The sequence below is a fragment of the Dunckerocampus dactyliophorus genome, chromosome 19, assembly GCF_027744805.1.
Source record: "Dunckerocampus dactyliophorus isolate RoL2022-P2 chromosome 19, RoL_Ddac_1.1, whole genome shotgun sequence".
In the NCBI taxonomy this organism is placed as follows: Eukaryota; Metazoa; Chordata; class Actinopteri; order Syngnathiformes; family Syngnathidae; genus Dunckerocampus; species Dunckerocampus dactyliophorus.
The window spans coordinates 5,027,551-5,049,315 of NC_072837.1; the positions used below are offsets into that span (position 1 = coordinate 5,027,551).

A 21,765-nucleotide genomic window follows, 5' to 3' on the forward strand; every position below is an offset into this window, starting at 1 on the left:
CTGAGCAACGAAGTTTCCATCCTCCACTACGCAGAAAACATGTATCAGTCCATCTACATGGCTAATACATAAGATGAAGGTTCCCATTTGACTGAGGTCTTTTTTTGTAATTCTAACTTGGTCCTCTGGGAGGCACTGCAGGTCAACTTGCAACCGAATAAGAGAGTAGCACTATAATTACAATTGAATCAAATTTGGCCTTGTAGTTTACATTTGCATCCTACATTGTGATATGAAACCCATTTGTATGTATTTACAGTAGACATTACCATTTGGTGTTATTGTAGAAAAATAGTGCTGAAGTAGGGGTAGAATTTTATCTTATAATGCCATAAAAACCTACAAAAATAAAGTCATGCAGCGTGTTATAAGCCCACTAGCAAAACTACGACCAAAAAAATGCATAAGGTTACGGAAATAAAATCAGAATATTTTTTTAAAGATAATATTATTCTTGTAGAAATGTTTTTCTTTTCTTTTTTTTTTTTTTTGGAAAAAAAGGCGAGGATATATATATTTATTTATTTATTTTCAGTGTTCCCTCGCTCCATCGCGGTTCACCTTTTGTAGACACTCGCTGTTTTGCTGACTTTTTTTTTTTTTTTTTTTTTTTTTTTAACGTATGAATGTGCATTGTGTTCTGCATACAAAATCCTAATTGGCTAAGGGATAACCCACGCATTGTGTCTGCATCCTGATTGGCTACAGGAGAACTCGCATGTTGTGTTCTGCGTCCTGATTGGCTAATGGGTTGTAGACCATTGTCAATCAATCTCATGCCTTCCTGTGCAGAACAAAATGCGTTCGGCATGCCAAATTGACATAAATGTTCGATCGCTAGCAGTGTGACTGAAGAGCTGTATGTATGCAACTTTTATCTCCGACAACACCCACAATGTCGCCAAAACGTTCTGCACCGTCAAAGACACACACACACACAAAAAGCAAAGGAGGGTGCTGACCATCGCACAAAAAGTTGGACTTCTGGAGGAGGGAAATACGACAGGAGCAAAATGTTTTAACAAGGATACAAAAACGCTACAGTACAGCGGAACAGCGCCAGGATGAATAGGCAGTCAGAGGTCAGAGGAGTGAAATATGTGTGAGTCACATAAAATTTGTTGTGTCCAACCTCATAGGTTGATCATTAAAATCCAAAGAAAGGTTTGAACTTTTTGGAGCGTGTTTAAACCAGAGAGAAATGTGAGAAAATGTTAATGCCTGTCTGAGAAACGTGTATAAAGTGTACGGTGAGGGGTCTTACAGCCTTAAAACATATATAATCATTGTAAAAAAAAATTAAGTTGGCTACTTTGCAGATTTCAGTTATTGCAGGCTCTTTTGGGAACCTGTCCCCCTCAATAAATGAGGGAATATTGTATATTTATTTTCAGTTCACTACAACTACTACTGCTTTGTATCATTTGTAATATTGCCTCCTTGTGTTTGGAGGATCTAGTCACAGTTTTAATGTGGCTATATGAATGGTTGATGCTCATAAATAAACTGTTTTTTATATGATCCAAGGTGAGAGTGGTGCTGCAGGCTGCAGTGCCTTTAGAGCAGCTGTTTGCCCACACTGGAGGAGAAGATGAGCGGGACCAACAGCTTTTGGATGATTTGGGCCTGAGTGAGGTGCGAGCATATCAAAAATATTTTAGTACTTCTTACCAGTAATATGCTGACACATACCAATAGTTGCCATAGCAATGTATATAGCACATGCTGGATTTATTGCGCTATTATCTACTTGGAGTGTATTTAGTTGCTAACCGGATGTTGGCCTACCTTTCTTCAGGAGGCAGCGGGGCGTCTAACTCTTTTTACAGCCGAGGAGGAGATCTTTGCCTTCCAGAGGACTGTTTCTAGGCTAACGGAGATGCAAACGGAGACGTACTGGATGGAGGGAGATCGCAGCATCAGAAAGCGACGTTTCCATACATAATTGCCAACGGTGGCTACCTGATAAGTGCACTCGATATAAACAACATATTAAAGATGCTGTATTTTCTTATGTAGTGCCAGGGAGTGTTTATTTACTAAACTACAGAGAGTAACAGGCTTCTATTAGGAGTCTAGGTCTAGGTGTATTTTTAGAGGTGAGTTATTTGTAACTTAAAAAAAAAATATCAATACTAAATCTATTATACAAACAATAACACTAAATTAACATCATATTACAACATACAGTATGTGTTACTTATTCAAGTGCATCTCCCATTTGCCTTGCCAGCAGCCTTGGTCACATTGCCATTAAAGGGTTTAGCTCATTAGTGTCAGCAGGAGACTCCACATAAACACACTCATCTGAAACAAATGTAGAACCCCAGCCAAACTGTGTCTTGACACTGAATTGTTTTACTACATCAGGAGTTTCCAAAGTACAGCCCGGGGGCCATTTGTGGCCAACCACTCATTTTTTATTGGCCTGCGGCACATTGTAAAAATTAAACACATTTTTTATTTTAGGTTTTATTTATTTATTTATTTATTTATTTATTTATTACAAAAGTACAAAAGTTTTGCAAAATCCTTTTGATTTTTCAATATGCAACCCTCGGTGGAGACAGTTTGGATACCCCTGTACTACATGTATAGTTTGCTTAAATATTCCCATTATCAATGGCTAAAATACTACCTTGTATAAACTTTGAAGACACATCAGTTAGTAATGCATTAGCTTAGCACATGCTTTAGCAGAGCAGAAGACAACTTAAATGACAATATTAATGGCCGTCCCGGCAGTACTGTATGTGTTTGGATATTTATATACTGTAAATACATCAACACCTGTTTGCCACAGTTTTTCAGACTGTTTTTAAGGTTATACACGTGCATTTTGAAATGTTTTTTGTCTTGCCTGTTCTAGGAGGTTTATCCCATTATTGAACCAGGTGATGTGACTGAAACAGAGTGGAGTCGAAGTGCAGCGTTGTTGGCTGCTACCCTCTAGTGGAGAAAGTGTGAAATGCCCAAGCTCCCTAAAACTCACTTAATACTGTATATCGATAAAGGTACTGCAGACAATAAACTATCTACTGTACAATGTATCCATCTTTATTGTTCTCTGCATATTTGTAGTCCATTATACAGATTAATAAATTGTTTACACTGTATGTCTCTTTTTCAACGGCAAACATACAATTTATGTCCTCAAAACAACCGCAACAAAAGTATATTGCACAAATTACAAGTCCTGATTGTGCCAGTTGTACTATATAAACCAGAGGTGTCCAAGTATTTTCCACCAAGGGTGGTGGAAAGAAAAATTTAAAAAATGCAGGGCAACTTCACCAAACCAGTATAGGTATTTATAAAATATTTCAAGAAGTTACATTATATATCTCATTATCCAAATACTATATTAAGATTATATCAGTCAATACATTTTAATCAGTGGGTCAATGTCAAAAAGATGATGAATTACTTTTTTAAAGAAAAAAACAATTTCTGGCTAATGGCTAATTTTGATTCAATTATAGTCAATTATAGGCAACTTTTTGAAAATGTGTTTTAATGTGGATGATTTTACAATTTTTAAATTATTCTCAAATACCCAATTTTCTTTATTTTTTTACGTAGCAAAAAATATTTTCTTGTAACTTTTCATTGTGGGCCCCATCATCCTTCGTACTGTTTTTTTTTTTTTTTTAATGACCGGCGACCAGTCTAGGGTGTACCCTACCTCTCACCCGATGTCAGCCGGGATAGGCTCCAGCCAACCCCAATGAGGACAAGAGGTATGAAACATAGATGGATGGATTCAGCAAGTGACCCCGCGTCCAGAGTTTGGACAGCACTGGCAGATTGTATATTCTGTGTTTCGCAAAATCCCTTTTTATTCCTGTAGGTGGCAGCAGAGAGCAACCAATGGCTTGAAGAGACCAGCCTGTCCCAAGGATGAGGTCATCCTCCTGCACCACTCCATTCTGGACCAGTCTGCCTTGGCAAACAAATCTACTGCTTCTGGACATGTTGTACTGGGTGAGTGTTCCAAGCAAGCAGTATTGTGAGGCACACAAATGAAGGTTTGCAAAAGATTAGTGGGAGTGATGAATGCATCACGTGCAATTGGTCAGATCAGTGAAATAATGTAAACATACACAACAAAGAGCATCTGTCCCTTATGAAATGGATGTGTTCTGGCCAAACATCAGATATATAATGACTGCCATCTCTGTTTGTGTGATGGGATGAAGTGGATGAGCGGATTAACCCACTTTCACTTCACCTTAGTAAGGGTCATATGGTGTCATGTCCTGTTGAAAGATGTAAAGTTGGGATTATTACAAGCCTTATGTGTTTACTTGTTGTGTGGTGCTATTTCCGTCCTAAAAGGGGCATTTGGGGTGAGGCTGTCTTAATGTAGACCTTACAAGACTTTAAACATGACAAGTCGACATTTTTTGGTGCAGCTCTTGTATTGGATTATGCAGGTGTAGTAAATAATACCGTAATAATGCACAATTACTTGCATTCAATGCCAGTTTGACATAAAAGCACAAAATCCTCATTCCATAATGATTATGTCATGGTTCTCTATAGAAGGTGATATTAATGGTCTCCCGTGAACGCGCATTCCTGCACAGGTGGACGTGCACCGTGCACGGCATGGAGACAAAGAAGCTTGTTTTGATTCAGGATGGCGGTTCACGCAGCATCGAGCCACATGGACTGAGAGCGCACAGTCGAGAAGAGCTATCTCCCTCTCTGTCGCCCTTATCACTGGCTACTCAGGGCGATGACGTCATCCTGAGCCAGGTGGAAGGAGCTGGAACGGAGGGGGGCAGAGTCACAGCGTGCTGCCAAAGTGATTGACATCTGATTTAAAGGTACATTGTGGGTGATTTAATGACGCCATTTGATAATGATAGATTTGAAAGAATGGTTATTTCATAGACTTTATCTACAACCCTTTAATGAATTACATAAGCAATACATTTCCTATATTTGAAGCGTTTTAGGACAACATTATTTATTGTGGATATTTTCGTCAATAACACACTGATGCTAACATGTGAGTACTTTTTATTTCCTTAAATGATGTCAAAAACAAATATGTAAATATGAGTTTTAGCGGGGAAAACACTTGTGTTGCATATTTAATAAAAAAAAAAAAAATAGCGTCCATACACATTTTCCATTGTCAAGCCCAAGCACAAAATCCATTTTATGCTCTTACATTAGTGTTATATTACGTATATATATATATATATATATATATATATATGTGTGTGTATATATATATATATATATATATATATATATATGTGTGTGTGTGTATATATATATATATATGTGTGTATATATATATATATATATGTGTGTGTATATATATATATATATATATATATATATATGTGTGTGTGTGTGTATATATATATATATGTGTGTATATATATATATATATATATATATGTGTGTGTGTATATATGTGTGTGTGTGTTAAAAGAGCTGGTAGTTGTAAAAATGTATTATTACAGCAGTGTGAGTTAAACACTGATCTATTGTGCATAGATGTTTTACTTTTTTAAGTTAAATACATGCACACATTTGTTGCAAAATAAATACTTTATTTCCAGCATTTGATTTAAAAAATAGTCAAGTATTGTCAATAATCCCAAAATGTATGTATGCAGGCCCAGATGTTTTAATTTACCATGTGTTGCAACCTGCAAATTTCTAGTACTTTTTTCAAAAAATTGTGCATTTACAGTCAGCTATTGTCAGTAATCCCAAACCTCTTGTTCAGTGTGCATACAATAAACCACAAAGTGTTTTTAATCCCAATTTAGAGGCAAATGTGATCCAGCAAATTACTTTAAAAGTGCTTTCCCTCTCCACTGACATGTTCAGACGTGTTCCTGGCCATGCAGTGTCTCTTTAAAAGGCGCAGCCATGCACAGGATCCAGGGGGCTGGACCTTGATCAACTCGCACGTTTGTGTCTGTCCGCGTAATAAGTGTGTGCCTGTACTTATGTGTGTGTATATGCATGTGTGTGTTTAGAGGGCAGATACAGTAGTAAGTCGGAGTGAGGTGGCAGTCTTCTTCCACATAGACGCATGCAAGCAAGCAAGAGTTGAACTTGGAGGAAAGGAAAGGAAAGGAGCGGTGCGATGGCGTGTGGACGACTTCTTTCTGGATCATCCGGGATTTTTTAAAAGTCTCCGTTGTTCCACAAGTAAGATCGTTTATTGAACGTCTTTCATATTTTACTCCCAGTGTAGTTTGAACGCATTGGTCCTGCACCAGTACTGTTGTGTATTAAGCATTCAAGCTTGAATGGTGTTGATGGTGTGTTTGGATGTCCTCCATGTACTCCACAGGCGTTAAGAGGCAACTTGCTCCGATTTAAGCGCACGTCTCTGCAGAGGAATAGCAACAAAGAACGGGAGCGCGCATTCATGGGACGCGACTTTGACAGGTCTCGGTGTCGTCGCTTGTAACTTTTTCATACTGACAACCAGCAAGGAGATCATGGCCGAGGCTGCTCTCCCCGATGCCTTGCCGCAGCTCGACGTGGCCATCGACCCGGATTTCGAGCCCCAGCAGCGGCCCAGATCTTGCACCTGGCCCCTTCCACGTCCGGACTCTAGCGCCGTAAAACCGGAGAGCAATGACATCATCCCCGAGGAGGAGGATGACGAAGAGGACGGTGCTCACCAGCATATGGTGGTCGGTGTGAACGCTTCTGGCGTGGCGACAGACGACCAGAGCAGCAGCAGCCCGCTAGCCGACGGCGCGCTCTCCTCCCCGGGGCAAGAGAGCGGAGGCTCCCCGAACTCCTCGCACTCTCCGTCGGCCACCTCCGGGGCGCTGACCCCGAGCGGCTTGGCCATCCAGCAGACCCCGAGGAAGGCTTCATCTCGCCGGAACGCCTGGGGAAACCTCTCCTACGCCGACCTTATCACTAAAGCCATCGAGAGCGCCCCGGATAAGAGACTGACACTGTCGCAGATTTACGACTGGATGGTGAGATCCATCCCGTACTTTAAGGACAAAGGCGACAGCAACAGCTCGGCAGGATGGAAGGTAAGAGTCGAACACTCTCAACGCCCAGCACCCCTCCTTTCTCCAGCAAAACAAAAACAAAAAGCATGTGGCTTGTGTTTGTACACACAACACAGCGCACTGTTATATGGGTCTGTCTTAAAGCTTTCTTTCTTTATGATGGAAGTTACAGACCAGATAGAAATAGATTGGTTAGATCTTGACTTGAGCCAGAGAATGTCACTCGTCACTTTAATAGGTACTCTTTATCTACAGTATAGCGCTCAATTGTGCTAAAAATAATGCATCTAGGGAGCTACTAAGGTAAGAATATTTGTATTATTGTACCGTAGCATTGGTGGAAAAACTACACTGCATCATACTGTGTTGTTTGTAATATTTTGCGAAAATATTAGAAACACCTCATTATGAATCACTGCATTATATCGAGCTTCAAATAACCAATAGAGGTGTTAATATAAAAGTATTCCATTAGTGCTGTTGCATTGGTGTAAAACTGCACTGCATCTTATTAAGAGGTGTTTCTAATATTTGCCCCACTCATGTGGTTACCAAGATGTAAGAAACACGTCAGTACCATGCAGTGCATTCCAGAGAGCGTCAAATAATGCATCAACAGAGGTGTTAATATCACAATATTTCGTTATTGTGCTGTGCTGTTACACAGGTGTAAAACTGCGATCCATCATATTAAGAGGTGTTTCTAATATTTTGCCTCCCTCATGTAGTTACCAAAATATTAGATTCACCTTTCAGTATGATGCATTCCAATAATAAGTCGTCATCATCATTTTAATGGAGTGTCCACTATTATCTTTGTTAATGACATTGTGTGGGTGTGCCTAATAATGTGGCCATTGATGACGTGAATGCAGACCTTCTTTGTTCCTCTCCTCTACAAGCCATGTACATGACAGTCCTCTGAGCCTGCGGCCACAGCTGGAATTACGGCACACCAATAAAAAAAATAAATAAATAGAGGGGAGAAGAAGAAGAGACGCTGTAACTGGTTTGTCTGGAAACACAGTAGCCTATTTAGTGTGACACAACGCCCATTTCGGACGTCAGACGGTTCACAGAACAGCAGCTAATCCATTAATGAGACAAGGGAAGAATGTAAACATGAATACAGCATGAGAAGTCCTCTCACGCAGGCAAAGAGGTCGTTCAAGTACACTTCTTTGCGTTTCTGTTCAGATGCCACATGTATACATGTTTACCGTTTGTTATGTAAACCTTGACAGAAAACTGTCAGTCTCTTTTGTCAGCTAAGCAGGCTGCTGCCAAGGGGGGATTATTACATAACAACTGGGCTGCTGGGAGTTTAGGTGAACCTTTAAGGGTAAAGCTTCTTTTAAAGGCAAGGACCTGGTGCCTCCCGCCCCTTCCAAAGACACAAGAGGTTGTGCAAAAAAGAGGCACAGAAGGTCAGGAGCGCAGTGATTAACACCCCTTCGAGGCTGAGGGAGCATTCCCATGGGATGTGGAGCATATAGGCTTCTCAGGTTTTGCTATGTGATCTGGTAATGACTTACGTGTTTGTGTGTGTGTGTGTGTGTGTGTGGGGCACCCACTCAGAGTCAAAGCCAGGTTCACTGTCACCCCTGGAATTTTGGGCATGAGGGCCGGGCCGGGGGTTTAGGGTTACGCGTGATCTGCCCATAAATCTTGGCAGACTTTGTTTTTAGTTTTCTTACAACATACTCTCATCACTAATAAGTGAAAATGAAGCTTGTGTAGAATGTGGTCCCATATTATACTATTTTTCAAGTTGTAGCGGTCCTACAATAATGTATTGGAAATCTTTTGCCAGAAATCCAGTCTTGGTGTTGGAATGTAGAGAGTTTAAACATGCTTTTAGTAAGCCCTACAAGGAACACACCATTTTGTGTTTCTGTAGCTTTAATGCTAATGAGCTGTGTCATGTGTTTGTCCAGGCCTGTCTCTGGCCTGTCTTTTGCACATTGTCCACTTTTTTAAATATACACTGTAACTCGGCACTTGTCCAACGTAATAGATGCCATATATCAGATACAAAAGCGTAACATTAAAGGGATAGTTCTGATTTTTTGACATGAAGTTGTAGGGCGTCCCCACCAGCAGTGTACTACAGCAATAATGACTTACACCCCTTCCGTATTGGTCCCGTGAGTCCACTTCTGGTCGGAGATCCGTGACAAGAAACGTACTTCCGCTTAGTTGCTGGGGCCATTTAAGTAAAGAGTTTGGCTTCTCAAAACAATATGCGTTCAAAAGAGTAAACCGTTTGCATCACAAAAATGCCTCCTCAAAAAAATTAGGCCTCACAACACGCTCGGCGTTATGTTTGACTCCCGCTGTATCCCTGTGCAGTTTTCCCTGTGCATTCATGTGTATGTGATGAAGATGCTCGCGGTTCTTCTTCCGCAATGGAGCGCAACGGGCATCTTGTTTACGTATGTGTTCCACAGTGGAAGAAGATGCAAGCGTCTTCATCACATAGGTCTGATTGTGATGTCTGATTTGTGTTTGAGGAGGCGCTAGGCTTCTCTCCCAGGTTCACACGTACGTCACTGTGCTTCATATCTCTGTCAGTTAAGCATTAACCCCGGCAAAAGTAGGTTAAGACAAGCAAGCATATACCTCGAAATATTTATTCATCTTTGCTGTTAGTCGATATCCTACGGGCCACTGCTGGTTATTCGCTGAGCGTTGTTCGAGAAGATTCACCATTTGAACACATGGCAAGAAATGACAGAGATATGTACCTGTTGCTGTGCCGTAGCTCTGGACGCTACGGTATTATACCACACAATCTCCACTTTGCTGCAGCACTTTGTGTGCTGCCCTCAGTCTGTACTTATTTAAAATTCCTCTTTGTCCTTCATTTTTGTTGTTGTTAGCGTCTCATTCCAACAGATATGTTTAATGTGTGTGGGATGGTGAAATATAGAAAATGGTAAAAAAAAAAAAAAAAAAAAAAAAAAAAGCCAAGCTGTGATTTAGCTCTGGGCCCTGCTTTATTATACTCCACACTCTCCTCTTTGCTGCTGTGCTCCGTTTCCTGGATGCCCTCAGTCTCCTCTTGGATACAACTCCTTCTCCTTCCGAGAAGTAAATACAGGAGACTCTTGTTGTCCTCCATTGTTGTTGTTTGTTAGCATGTCTCCTTCCCACAAATGTGTTCAATGTGTGGGGGTGGTTTTTGCAGTCTTTGGCGCTATTTTGAAGTGGGGAAATCAAAAAATCGCTCATGCTGAGGCGAGAGTTATAAATGTAATTATTGTACATTAAATTATGTTGGTATAATTTAGTTTTAAGTTGCTTTACATCAGTGCTTCTCCTCAAATAGTGTGGGGGGGCGTGAGAGGCAGGGATAACTTTCAATATTAGTGCAGACCTGCCAACATGTATGAATTTGTCGTACTCGGCATGCAATTTGAGTCTTAAATACGCTTGTATGCTTCACTGCTCTCCATTTTGTTGCATTTCGTTGGTTTCAGTTTCGAGTTCAGTCTGTGCAGTACAGTTTCTCAATAGTATTTCAAATCAGCGGGACGCAAAAACATTTTTGTCCCCCAGTGAAGAAGGCATGACAGTAAATAATTGAGAACCACTGCTTTACATAAAAATAAACAAGCATGGTACATGTTTGTTTTGATGTCTTAGCAACGCCAAACACTAATGTTATCACTGCTGCTAGTGCTAACACAACATGAGAGTTGTCCTGGCTGGTCCACCAATATTATGTACTGTTGGTGTGACTTTGAAAGCCTTACTTTAAGGTTAAGTTGTCTCATATTGTTGCTTTGAAGCATTGAATGAGAAAACGCCTGTGCGGCCACACAGGAATACCAATTAGTCCATTAATACGAGACTTGGGTAGGTTGTCTTTTTTTAGTAGCACAGATCCCAGCACAGTCTGGGTGCTTTTTTTCCCCAAGTGGAGTTCTGTCCAAGAAGGGCAGGTCCAGTCTGGAGCTGCTGAAATGTGTGCTAAGAGAAGTGTTAGGGGAGGCAGGCTAAATCTCAAAATAGCATTTGTGAACGCGCCTGAAACACTCAGTGTGTGAAAGTGCGTGTCTTTAATCAGAAGATTAGGTGCACCTGTGTGTATTTATGTACGTACACAAGTGTGTGTGTATGTTTGTGTGAGAAAGTATTCGTGGCGGCAGTGAACTTTGTGATCTGGTGTTACTTAACCCCGCTGTAACTGACTGCTTTTTCCCAGCAGCTGCCCACCACAGGCCAAGACCAAGTTATGTCACAGCCACACGCGCACACGCACACGCACACGTATGAGAGGCCCCTTGAGAGATAATTCATACTTGGTTTCACACGCAATATCATAATCTCACATGTACACCACTATACTCTCTTAAAAACACTATCATACTCTCACACATACACTATCATACTCTCACACATACACCATCATGCTCTCTTAAAAACACTATCATACTCTCACACATACACTATCATACTCTCTTAAAAACACTATCATACTCTCACACATACACCATCATACTCTCTTAAAAACACTATCATACTCTCACACATACACTATCATACTCTCACACATACACCATCATACTCTCACACATACACCATCATACTCTCACACATACACCATCATACTCTCTTAAAAACACTATCATACTCTCACACATACACCATCATACTCTCTTAAAAACACTATCATACTCTCACACATAAACCATCATACTCTCTTAAAAACACTATCATACTCTTACACATACACTATCATACTCTCACACATACACTATCATACTCTCTTAAAAACACTATCATACTCTTACACATACACCATCATGTGAATGCAAATAATCATGTATAAGGATCCAAATGTCAGTGAATGTAAGACAGAATGGTAGGGTATGTGAATGAGAATAGTTGTTTGTGTGAGAGAGTTTGATTGAAACGGAAACAGTCCTGAATTCTCAGTGCCTGATTGGCTATCTTTGACGAAGCTGGAGGAAGCAGGATTTCATGGACATGGCCCACCTTCCCAATCATGACTGATAGAAGAAGATGGCGGACCGGGAGAAACTCAGTGAAGCCATTGGCCTTTTAAACAACATTTTAAACTCTCCAACCGTTATCACAACAATGTCAGAAATGTTGGATCAAAGGCGACAGACACCCACAGGTGCCTCTTCTAACGCGACTGTGGAGGAGGAAATGCGGCGGATCTTCAGGGCTAGCTCATCAGGTGTATCAGGAAGTGCCAGTAGCACTTCGTCTGGATCTAGCCTGAACCAAGTGATGCAACCTCGATATCGAACTCAACAGTATTTCGGTGGATGGGCTTCAAAGTCAAGGAAGAGGTGAGTTTATTGAATAAGGTTTAATCATTTATTTAGCCGCGGATGTTTTTTTTTTTTTATTTAAGCTACCGCTTAATAATATTACTGCTTCTACGCTAACACATTAGCATTAACACTAGCAGTTACTTTTGTCAGTATTCGTTAAGGGACAGTGAAAATGTTAAGAGTGAGACGTTGTAGTGTTTCGTTAAAATTAACGCTGCTGAATAACATTAAACCCGCATACTACCTAACTAATTTAACCTGTAAACCTAGGGCTGGGCAATTAGCTATTTGAAAAGTAACCTAAAACAACATTCAGAACTGACTTAGTGTTAATGTCAGGTATTTTCCAACAACTTTACGTAACGTTACATCTTAAAATGACAACAGTTAATATTACTCAAGGCTTGAGTACAGGTCAGTCTGCTGTGTGGAGCCATTTCATAACGTAAGTAGCGTTAACAGAATAGGCGAACAGCTCATTTCAGCTGCGCTCCGGTGTCGCGACACCTGTCCACTTGCGATTCCGTGTGGTTGCACTCAGAGCAGTCATGTTAGCACTAAGACTGAATGTAACAGCGAATGTTCAAAATGAGCTATAGTATCTATTCTAAGTAAACGAGAATCAAGTTGAGTTCATGAGTTTTGTTTAGCAGCAACCTTGTACAGTAACGGTGGTAACTCCAAAGTTAGTGACAGTTTAACCCTGAAGCAGCGAATGAGTCTCCACTGATGACAGTTAGGAAACTAAACAACTTGTTTCACACGCAGCACGCTGTTATTAAAATCTAGTTCTTACCAAAGTAATTATGTTAGTCACCAGATGTGTGAAACTAAGCCTGTACTTAGATTTTCCTGTTTTAGAAAAGATAAACCTGAAAGCCTTCATAACTACTATATGTAACATAAATGTGACTCAGCTATAATTTATGTTCAATGCAAAGAGTTAATAAGAGACAATAAAGACGTGTGCACATATTTATTAAGATAAGAACTAGCTAAAGTTAATAGTGTGGATGTTATTGCCATTGCCAGCTGAAAATGTTATGTAATGCAATATGTATTGAGACAAGGCTCTTTTTAATTACTGTCCTCTAAATGTTTGATTGTCTTGCATTGATTGTAAGTTGCTCTGGACAAAAAAGTTTGCTAAATGACTAAATATAATGATAATGCTTTCTTTTTTAGGCCTACTGCCTTAAATCACCCAACCTTTAATAAGGACATCATACTGCTACCTGATTCTACATGGGATGAAGTCTGCAAACACAAAACCAAAAGAAGGCTTCATGAAAGGGGCTATATTTTAAGTGCCTTTGAGATGAGGAAAATGTGGGACTGCAGGACAGTCATTGCAGAGATAAGAGAAGCATTCAAGGACAGAATTCCTGAGGATGTCAGGTATTTTTTAATATTACGACATTGCACGTTATACCTTATGGGTTGATTGATACAGGGTGGTTTTGAAATTGAATTCTATTTTTTCTTGTTTGTTATTCAGTATTGATCTTTTGATGGCATGTGGAAACAAACTGGTTTCACCAAAGTTGCGTGAGGGCCAGGAACTGAATGGCTTTATGATTCACAAGGTGTTCAAATCAAAGGCAGTGTACATTAGGCCATCGACAAATCTTCCATTTCCGGTAAGCTATTTAAAAAAATGTCAAGCAGTGTGTTCCTATGTCAATTGGACCATACAGTTTTCATGGTTTGGCAATGGGTTTAACCCAACATTTTCTAAAAACATATTTTTTGTTGTTAAGTCTGACAGCACAGATTCGGAGGACAGTTGTGTGGAGGTTGACGCTACATCAGCATCTAGTGACCACAGTACCAGTCAGACCAGTGACTGTATGACCACAAGGGCCAGGGGAAACCAAACTGCATCAATACAGCAGATCTCTAGTTATCCTTTCACAAGAAGGGCCAGAGCTAACCAGCTCTCTGCAACACAGCAAGCATCCAGCGATGTCATGACCAGAGCTAACCAGCCTTCTTCAACACAGCAAACATCCAGTGATGTCATGACCAGAGCTAACCAGCCTTCTTCAACACAGCAAACATCCAGTGATGTCATGACCAGAGCTAACCAGCCTTCTGCAACACAGCAAACATCCAGCGATGTCATGACCAGAGCTAACCAGCCTTCTTCAACACACGAAGCATCCAGTGTCATTGACTTAGATAGTGTTGGCACAGTGAACCAGACACCATCAGCTAGTGATGACAACTATGCTGCCTACCTTTCGATCATGGGTTCCATCTCAGACCTTTCTTCTGATGATGAGGAAGTAAACCAGGCAATAATGGCCAGTCCTGAGAGTCATGTGTAAGTGACTGGTTAATATGACACTGTTTAATTAGTGTGGTCATTTCAGATAGACAGTGGTAAGAAAAAGTCAAGTCTTTGTAATTATCTGGTTTTCTTTCAACAGGGCATCCGAACACATAAATGCAAAATCAGCACAGGAAGTGCTCCTCAATCTTGCATCCCTAATTGACAGTAACAAAAGATGCAGGTTCAACATTAATAGGTCTTCAGTACTGGATGGTGCTCTGCGGGGCTTCAGACGACTGTCCTATAATCCCAAGCACCAGATGTGCATCAAGTTTTCAGATGACTTAGGAATGAATGAAGAGGCTGTGGACCTTGGTGGCCCTAGGAGAGAATTTTTACGGTTGCTCATGGAAGCCCTGGTACTGTCACCAATGTTTGAAGGAAGAGACGATAAATTGAACTTGGCTTTGGACAGTTCAGGTATATGTTTGGTTCCAGTGTATCGATTCCCCCCCCCCCCCCCCCCCCCCCAATATCCCTTTTTCCCAGCACTAGTTTTGTCCTAGGGTGCGTACCATTCATTTTATCCTCTGTTTTGTCTTCCATGCTATGTTTGTTTCAGCTTTAAGAGAAGATAAATATTTTATCGCTGGCCAGGCCATTGCCGTAAGTCTTGTCCATGGCGGTCCTCCACCAGGATTCATTGCACCAACACTGTATTCTTGTCTAGTTGGTGGCAGTTCTTCAGTAAAGCCTGTCTTGGAAGACATTGCTGATACAGACCGCTATGAGAAGGTTAAAAAGGTAAATTTATTGTAAACATACACTCAGTTGCCAATTTATTAGGTCTACCTCGCTAAAAGTAATGTAGCCTAATCCAACAGTCCTGCAATAAATCCTACGTTCATGAAGGTTTTAATGTTCAGGTTTTGTTCAAACTGTTTTAGAGAGGTGTTGATTCAACTCTGTGATCATTTTGGAGGATGTAGTTTGGGCTGTCAGTGAACTGTATTATGTTATTCTGACATTTGTTATTTTGTCTGCCCCATTCATTTCAGTGTTGGAAGGCTAAATAACCAAAACACCTCTCAGTATAATGCAATCCAGTTCAACAGCACCAAAACCTGCAGACTCCAAAATGATCATACAGTTGAATCAACACTTTTCAAAGATAGTGTGTGGTGTTGTTTTCTATCCACAAAACACTTGTCAAAAGGAGGCTACAGATTTACCACACATACTTTTTGCATCCTTGGATGCCAACCTTTGCTTTAGTTTATTATTTCTCTTTTTTCTTTTGTGTGGTGTTTTTAGGTGTCCGAATGTACGTCTTTGGATGACCTGATAAACGCCACTGAACCACTGCAAGATTACCTGGCAAATGCTGGGTGTCTCAGGCCACTGAAATGCATTGAGGACAGAGATCTGCTGGTTAAAGACATTCTCATGTTTCAGGTGGTCCACAGAGTCTGCGGGGCATTTGAAAGGTTTGTGTAACACTATTGTTCAGAACAGCAAATTTGTGAAATTTTTGTTACATGGATAGTGATATTTTCTGCTATATTTTCTCCTCTGCACAAATACAACAACAAAACATTTGAACATGTACTGTATTTTTTTTCTTTTTAATTTTTAATTAAAAAGCCACTGTATATCCTTATCAAATGCCTACATGGGTTGTGTAAGAATAACAAAAAAAAACAGGTTCCAAACAATTGATGAAGTAAGCAACTCATTACCATCTCTAAAGTACCCTGTAAAATAAACTATTTGCACACATTACAACAACTACATTTTCAAAATTGAGACATATTACACATACAAAAACAAAATTTTAACCACAACGATAAATTCTGTGTAGTCTTTCTTCTGGTTCTTCTAAAAATGATTGCTAGCTTGTACATTTGGGATTAAATTGGATTTGAAATTGTTTGGCGAGTCTGAACAGATAAATTTCAGATTGTCAAAGACAAAACATATTTCACATTTTTTGCCATCCTAGATTTCATCCTAACTTGTGCTGGCATCTTGGATTTTCTAGCTTTTATTCTGCATTGATGAAGCAAGTCATCCCTTTCCCCCTGCTAGCCTAACAATATATGATTATCAACACAATTTGAAACAGACATTTTTGTCTTCTTGTGTCTCATTTGTGTAGATTTAAGGAGGGGCTGAAGACCCTTGGTGTTCTGGATGCGATCAGAATGCACCCAGACAGTTTTAGACCCTTAATGTGTCACGAACCATCCCCACTCACTGCTGACTTAATGGATCACCTGTTCCACATCCGGCTGTCTGCAGTGGGAAGCAACAAAAGAAGGGCAGAGGAACGTGTTGTTCCATTTTGGAGGGACTACCTGCAGGATGTTGAAGGTAATTATTTGCTAGATATGTTAGATATGGCACTGTCTCATGCTTTTGTCACGTTTACAAATTGTACATACAGTATACTGGGCTAGGAGAAAATACATGGACTACTAATTGCAATGAACATTCATTATTCTCAGAGGTTGAATCAAAAGGATTTTGGTTTTTCCCTAACCTTTGCTAATGCCACCATTTGGCCAAGTTGTCAACTTTTGTTCCCATATTGGGTCTCTCTTTCAGTCTTTCCTTTTTTTTTTTTCCATTTATCCTTTTTTTTTGTTTTTTTTAAGTTTTTTACTCATTTTCCCTTCCTCTATCTTTACTCTTTGCTTCCTTTCTTTTTGCAATCTGTCTCCTCTAGAATTGGTTGTCTTTCCATTATATACCTTTTAAATAATTTTGTATGCTATTTTTGTAGTTCTAGTAACTTTTTTCTTTTTTCTTTCACTCCTCTCCTTAAGTTCTTTTCATCTATCACTTTCATTTCTCTCTTTTCTTCGTCTTACATTCCTTTTGGAGCTTTCTATATGGTACTATTTACTTTCTGGTATAATTGCTGTAAATTCTCATTGTTGTCTTTGGTGTTTGCTTGCTTGTTTTTCTGTGTGTTAGAGCAAGAGGGATCCTCAAAGCTAGGTAAAATCCTAGCCTTTGCAACGGGTGCAAGTGTCATCCCTCCGGTTGGCTTCTCCCCTCAACCATCAGTTGATTTCTTGCATGATCAGCCTGTCAGCTCCAGACGCTGTTTGCCAATGGCAAACACCTGCATCAACTGCCTTAAGTTGCCGCTGCTTGACACATACGAGGATTTCAGGGAGAGTATGGACTTTGCATTAGGTAACACACAGGGTTTTGGTAGAGAATAATATATGGACTGTGAACATTCAAGCTTAGCCATTTGCAGAAAAATCTTGCATTTGATGCTATTACAGGTAACTATTCCAGTTTGAAAAAAAAAAAAAAAACACATTTTCAGTAGTGAGCCAAAACTTTTTTTTTTCCAATAACCAATGCATTCACAGGCTGTATAGAATACCTTTTTTCTGTCACATTCTTTTCTAGTGGAGTGGTTGGGAAGTTATTATTTTTTTTTTTTAGGGTATACAAGCCCAGTGGTGCAAAAAAAAGCTAAATGTTGGTTACATTATTCAGTCTGTTGTGAGATAAACTGTTTAGCTTAGCACTTTGCATAAAAGTACTATATGCAGCCATTTACCATTTATCTGTTAGAGTACAATCCACAGTGTTCTAGTACTCAAGCGTCCTTGTTACTGTTCACTAATAAAATTCACCAGGCCTAAAAATAATTGTATGCCGTGGTTACCATCATCACTCAGTGGGTCTACTGTCTCGTGAATTCTGTTCAGAACTGTTTGATTTGCATTAAAGTTGTTTACTGGAACAACAATATTGTTTTCAGTCTCTAACTGTAGAAGGGTGTCTTCATTGATTTCCAAGGTATCATTTCCTGCTAAAATGTCCTGAATTGCACTGTTAAGAACCCCTCTCTGCCACAGTTGGAGAGGTGTTTGTCCTCCTTGTGTAGATAATCCATGATTGTTCCACTGATTTCGGAATTCTGCAGCCGCCCTCTGAACTCTTGGCAAGTAGATGTAGTGCAGACAAAACAGATGGAGTTCATCTGTAGAATCCAGTATGCCCTCATTTTCCATGAAGGTGAAGAGGTTACTGAAGTGGAATGAGACAACTCTGTTTAGCTCTGCCCACAACCGTTCAATCCTCTGATTGTGGACACTGCGTCCAGTAATGACACTGCCTCTGTTTAAACCCCTTCTCTCCAGCATATACCGGGCAACTGCTGTGTTCTCCATGCCATGGTCACAGCGTACTCTTAAGGGAAGGCCAAAGCTCTGTACACCAGTACAAAACAGTTCCAGTACGCTTGATGCCCTGTTGTTACTGAGGCACTGCAAGTATATGATGGTCCGGCTAAAGCCGTCAACACATCCATGAAAGACCAACCTCCACCTCACCAGCTTATGGTTTCCATCGATGTGCCTGTGGGGAGAAAAATTGCCAACATTTACTACTGTATTCAGTCTTGCGATAGACCCCACACCAAACCCCCACCTACCTGCACTCTGTAGGAACATACAGCTCAGTAACTTTTAATTTTTAAAGTCTTCCCTCAGTTTATAAGCGATATCGCTCATAAACAACCTTTCTAGGACAATAATTAGTTAAAAGACGGCGCTTTTTACAGCCGAATCGATGTTATCTTCGACTTGATACATAATGCCTGTGACCTCATGACGTAGCTTTGACAGTTATTTCACGTTGAAGAAAGTGTACGTCCGTAAACTGTAACCCGTATTTGTAATTTTGTAAAGCTGTAACTATGAGTTGCATTCTTACAGATAATTAATACACTGCATAATCTATGCATAATCTATGCGTGGTTTGACTCAAACAAGAGTTTACAATTTTTTTTGTAATTTATGCACAACTATAGACTAACATGCACACATTTTTAATACGTGCACGATTTTTATGTGTACACGCACAAAACTTTTGACGGTAACCTTACCCCATATATTAATAATTCATATTTCCCCTGCAACTCTATGATTCCATTCCACAGATATGCTTTATGTAAAGTCATATGGTGTGTTGGAAGCTTTGCAGCCTGATGGCTGTGAGCTTGCAGCTGTGTGTTTTAGCATACAATTAAAACACATTGATTTGGCAAAATTAAATGAGAAAAACAGGCTAAATTCCCCTAAAAATGATGGCAGTGGTTCCAGCAATTCAGTCATTGTTAATATTGTGTTTTTTGTGGCATAGACTTCAATACCATATCCACTGTAATGTGCTGTTTTAGGCTGCAAGAGTAAGAATGTCTGTATACATATATTACCAGTGTGTGTGTTCAAAGAACCAAACTTGATGTAATATTACAAAACACTCACCATAATTGATTAGGAGTCTGAACATTGTAAATTCTTCGGCGAATTGCACGGCGGCGGCGGAAGGCCCGTCCAACTGGGTCAAGCTGTTGCAGGCAACGTCTCACTCTCCAACGCTGTATTCTAATGTTGCGTGATCGGAGGCCTCCGAGCACATACCTTTCTCCTGCATTTGGGGTGGTTTGAAGGATTGCACTAACAATGTCAGTCAAGGCCTCATCAGACATTGCTGTGTAAGTCAGTGGCCCAATTTGAAGTTGCTGTCTGTGCCTGTACAATGTCCTTCTGCTGATTCCAAAACATACAGCTATCCTTTGCCAACTCATTCCAAGGGACAAACAGTAGGTAATTTGTTCATGGAATATATTGTACTGAGGGCGACCAGGATGACCAGTTCTGATTGTTGGTGGTGCTCTTGAAGTAAACATATCCCTTTGTCTCATTTCCACAGATCTTGAGTTTTCATACGAATTTATGATGGAACAAAAACATGCATAGAGTGCCTCCAGTGCACCTAAGCTTCCTTGAATGTCACCCCCTTCTAACTGCTGGCTTATTGAGAGAAAGAAAGAAATTGTCCGTGCATATCCGTTAAGCTCACAGAATAATCGTTCCAAAATCATGCTGTCATGTCCCAGGCTGTCTGTTTCCCTTACAATGGTCTGAACACACCTCATGGTATTAGTGAAAAAAATAGCAATGTCCTCCTCATTACCATTTACTCCCACAAACAAAAACTGAACTTGAAAAAGAAGGTAAATAAGTGGAAAAATCATGACTACTTTGCTACTGTTCTTAAAAAAACTATAAAGTTGTCCTTGAAAGTGCTGCTGCTTGATTTGAATGCTCCCACGTAGCTTCAGTTTAGCTAGCAGTACTCTGAGAAGGTCCAGGCTTTATTTTTAGGGCTGTAAGCCAATCAAGGAATGAGGATTTAAACTGTCTTCCTGTTTGATCAAACTAACTTCCTGTTCAATTATACTCTTTCACACATGGTACAATTCCCTCTCACATAAACCATCATAACTTCTTAAACACACAATCATTGTCATCATTGAGTATGATTGTGTTTTTAAGAGAGTATGATGGTGTATGTGTGAGAGTATGATAGTGTATGTGTGAGAGTATGATGGTGTATGTGTGAGAGTATGATAGTGTATGTGTGAGAGTATGATGGTGTATGTGTGAGAGTATGATAGTGTATGTGTGAGAGTATGATGGTGTATGTGTGAGAGTATGATAGTGTTTTTAAGAGAGTATGATAGTGTTTTTATGAGAGTATGATGGTGTATGTGTGAGAGTGTGATAGTGTATGTGTGAGAGTATGATGGTGTATGTGTGAGAGTATGATAGTGTATGTGTGAGAGTATGATAGTGTATGTGTGAGAGTATGATAGTGTATGTGTGAGAGTATGATAGTGTTTTTAAGAGAGTATGATAGTGTATGTGTGAGAGTATGATAGTGTATGTGTGAGAGTATGATGGTGTATGTGTGAGAGTATGATAGTGTTTTTAAGAGAGTATGATAGTGTATGTGTGAGAGTATGATAGTGTATGTGTGAGAGTATGATAGTGTTTTTAAGAGAGTATGATAGTGTATGTGTGAGAGTATGATAGTGTTTTTAAGTGATTATGATTTATGGCCCAGACAATACTGTGTGTGAGAGAGTATGATTATGCATGTAAGAGGGTATAGTAGTGTTTGTGTGAGAGTATAGTGGTGTACATGTGAGATTATGATATTGCGTGTGAAACCAAGTATGAATTATCTCTCAAGGGGCCTCTCATACACACGCACACACACACACACACACACACACACACACACACACACACACACACACACACATACACACGCAGGTCTCTTCTAT

The 21,765-nt window shown here is 40.0% G+C and overlaps 4 protein-coding genes across 9 annotated transcripts in view; 3 read left to right on the plus strand and 1 right to left on the minus strand.

Annotated features, from left to right (window-relative positions):
• Positions 1-3,711, plus strand: part of afg1lb (AFG1 like ATPase b) — a 29,735-nt gene extending 26,024 nt beyond the window's left edge. For 3 of the 5 annotated variants that reach the window (XM_054762093.1, XM_054762095.1, XM_054762097.1), the window contains 2 exons: positions 1,528-1,635; positions 1,799-3,099. In XM_054762093.1, coding sequence (XP_054618068.1) covers positions 1,528-1,635; positions 1,799-1,945 — 255 coding nt within the window. In that variant the 3' untranslated portion in view covers positions 1,946-3,099. Of the gene's footprint in view, positions 1-1,527; positions 1,636-1,798; positions 3,100-3,668 lie in introns of those variants that run through there. The other 2 variants (XR_008567005.1, XM_054762094.1) reach the window with 2 other exon arrangements.
• Positions 3,712-4,813: 1,102 nt separating this feature from the next.
• Positions 4,814-21,765, plus strand: part of foxo3b (forkhead box O3b) — a 58,112-nt gene continuing 41,160 nt past the window's right edge. Inside the window, exons 1-3 of one of the 2 annotated variants that reach the window (XM_054762091.1) lie at positions 4,814-4,832; positions 6,009-6,183; positions 6,329-7,034. In XM_054762091.1, coding sequence (XP_054618066.1) covers positions 6,480-7,034 — 555 coding nt within the window. In that variant the 5' untranslated portion in view covers positions 4,814-4,832; positions 6,009-6,183; positions 6,329-6,479. Of the gene's footprint in view, positions 4,833-5,925; positions 6,184-6,328; positions 7,035-21,765 lie in introns of those variants that run through there. The other variant, XM_054762090.1, reaches the window with a different exon arrangement.
• On the plus strand, positions 6,884-17,980 carry LOC129172404 (uncharacterized). The gene is made up of 9 exons (XM_054762089.1): positions 6,884-12,340; positions 13,511-13,723; positions 13,824-13,965; positions 14,086-14,651; positions 14,758-15,080; positions 15,223-15,404; positions 15,915-16,087; positions 16,759-16,973; positions 17,580-17,980. The coding sequence occupies exons 1-9, from the start codon at positions 12,045-12,047 to the stop codon at positions 17,831-17,833; spliced, it is 2,364 nt and encodes a 787-aa protein (XP_054618064.1). The 5' UTR covers positions 6,884-12,044; the 3' UTR covers positions 17,834-17,980.
• LOC129172406 (uncharacterized) lies at positions 15,142-21,219 on the minus strand. The gene is made up of 2 exons (XM_054762092.1): positions 19,898-21,219; positions 15,142-18,986 (listed from the first exon to the last, which is right to left on the minus strand). Exons 1-2 carry the CDS (start codon positions 20,668-20,670, stop codon positions 18,236-18,238), a joined length of 1,524 nt encoding a protein of 507 aa, XP_054618067.1. The 5' UTR covers positions 20,671-21,219; the 3' UTR covers positions 15,142-18,235.

What these genes read in the sequence shown, in the direction of transcription:
- LOC129172404 (XM_054762089.1), top strand. Translation starts at nt 12,045, where the DNA reads ATGGCGGACCGGGAGAAACTCAGTGAAGCCATTGGCCTTTTAAACAAC. An exon ending in GCTTCAAAGTCAAGGAAGAG is followed by an intron (nt 12,341 to 13,510) that starts GTGAGTTTATTG and finishes TTTCTTTTTTAG; the next exon opens with GCCTACTGCCTTAAATCACC. An exon ending in GCTATGAGAAGGTTAAAAAG is followed by an intron (nt 15,405 to 15,914) that starts GTAAATTTATTG and finishes TGGTGTTTTTAG; the next exon opens with GTGTCCGAATGTACGTCTTT.
- LOC129172406 (XM_054762092.1), bottom strand. Translation starts at nt 20,670, where the DNA reads ATGATTTTTCCACTTATTTACCTTCTTTTTCAAGTTCAGTTTTTGTTT. An exon ending in CAGACTCCTAATCAATTATG is followed by an intron (nt 18,987 to 19,897) that starts GTGAGTGTTTTG and finishes TTCTCCCCACAG; the next exon opens with GCACATCGATGGAAACCATA.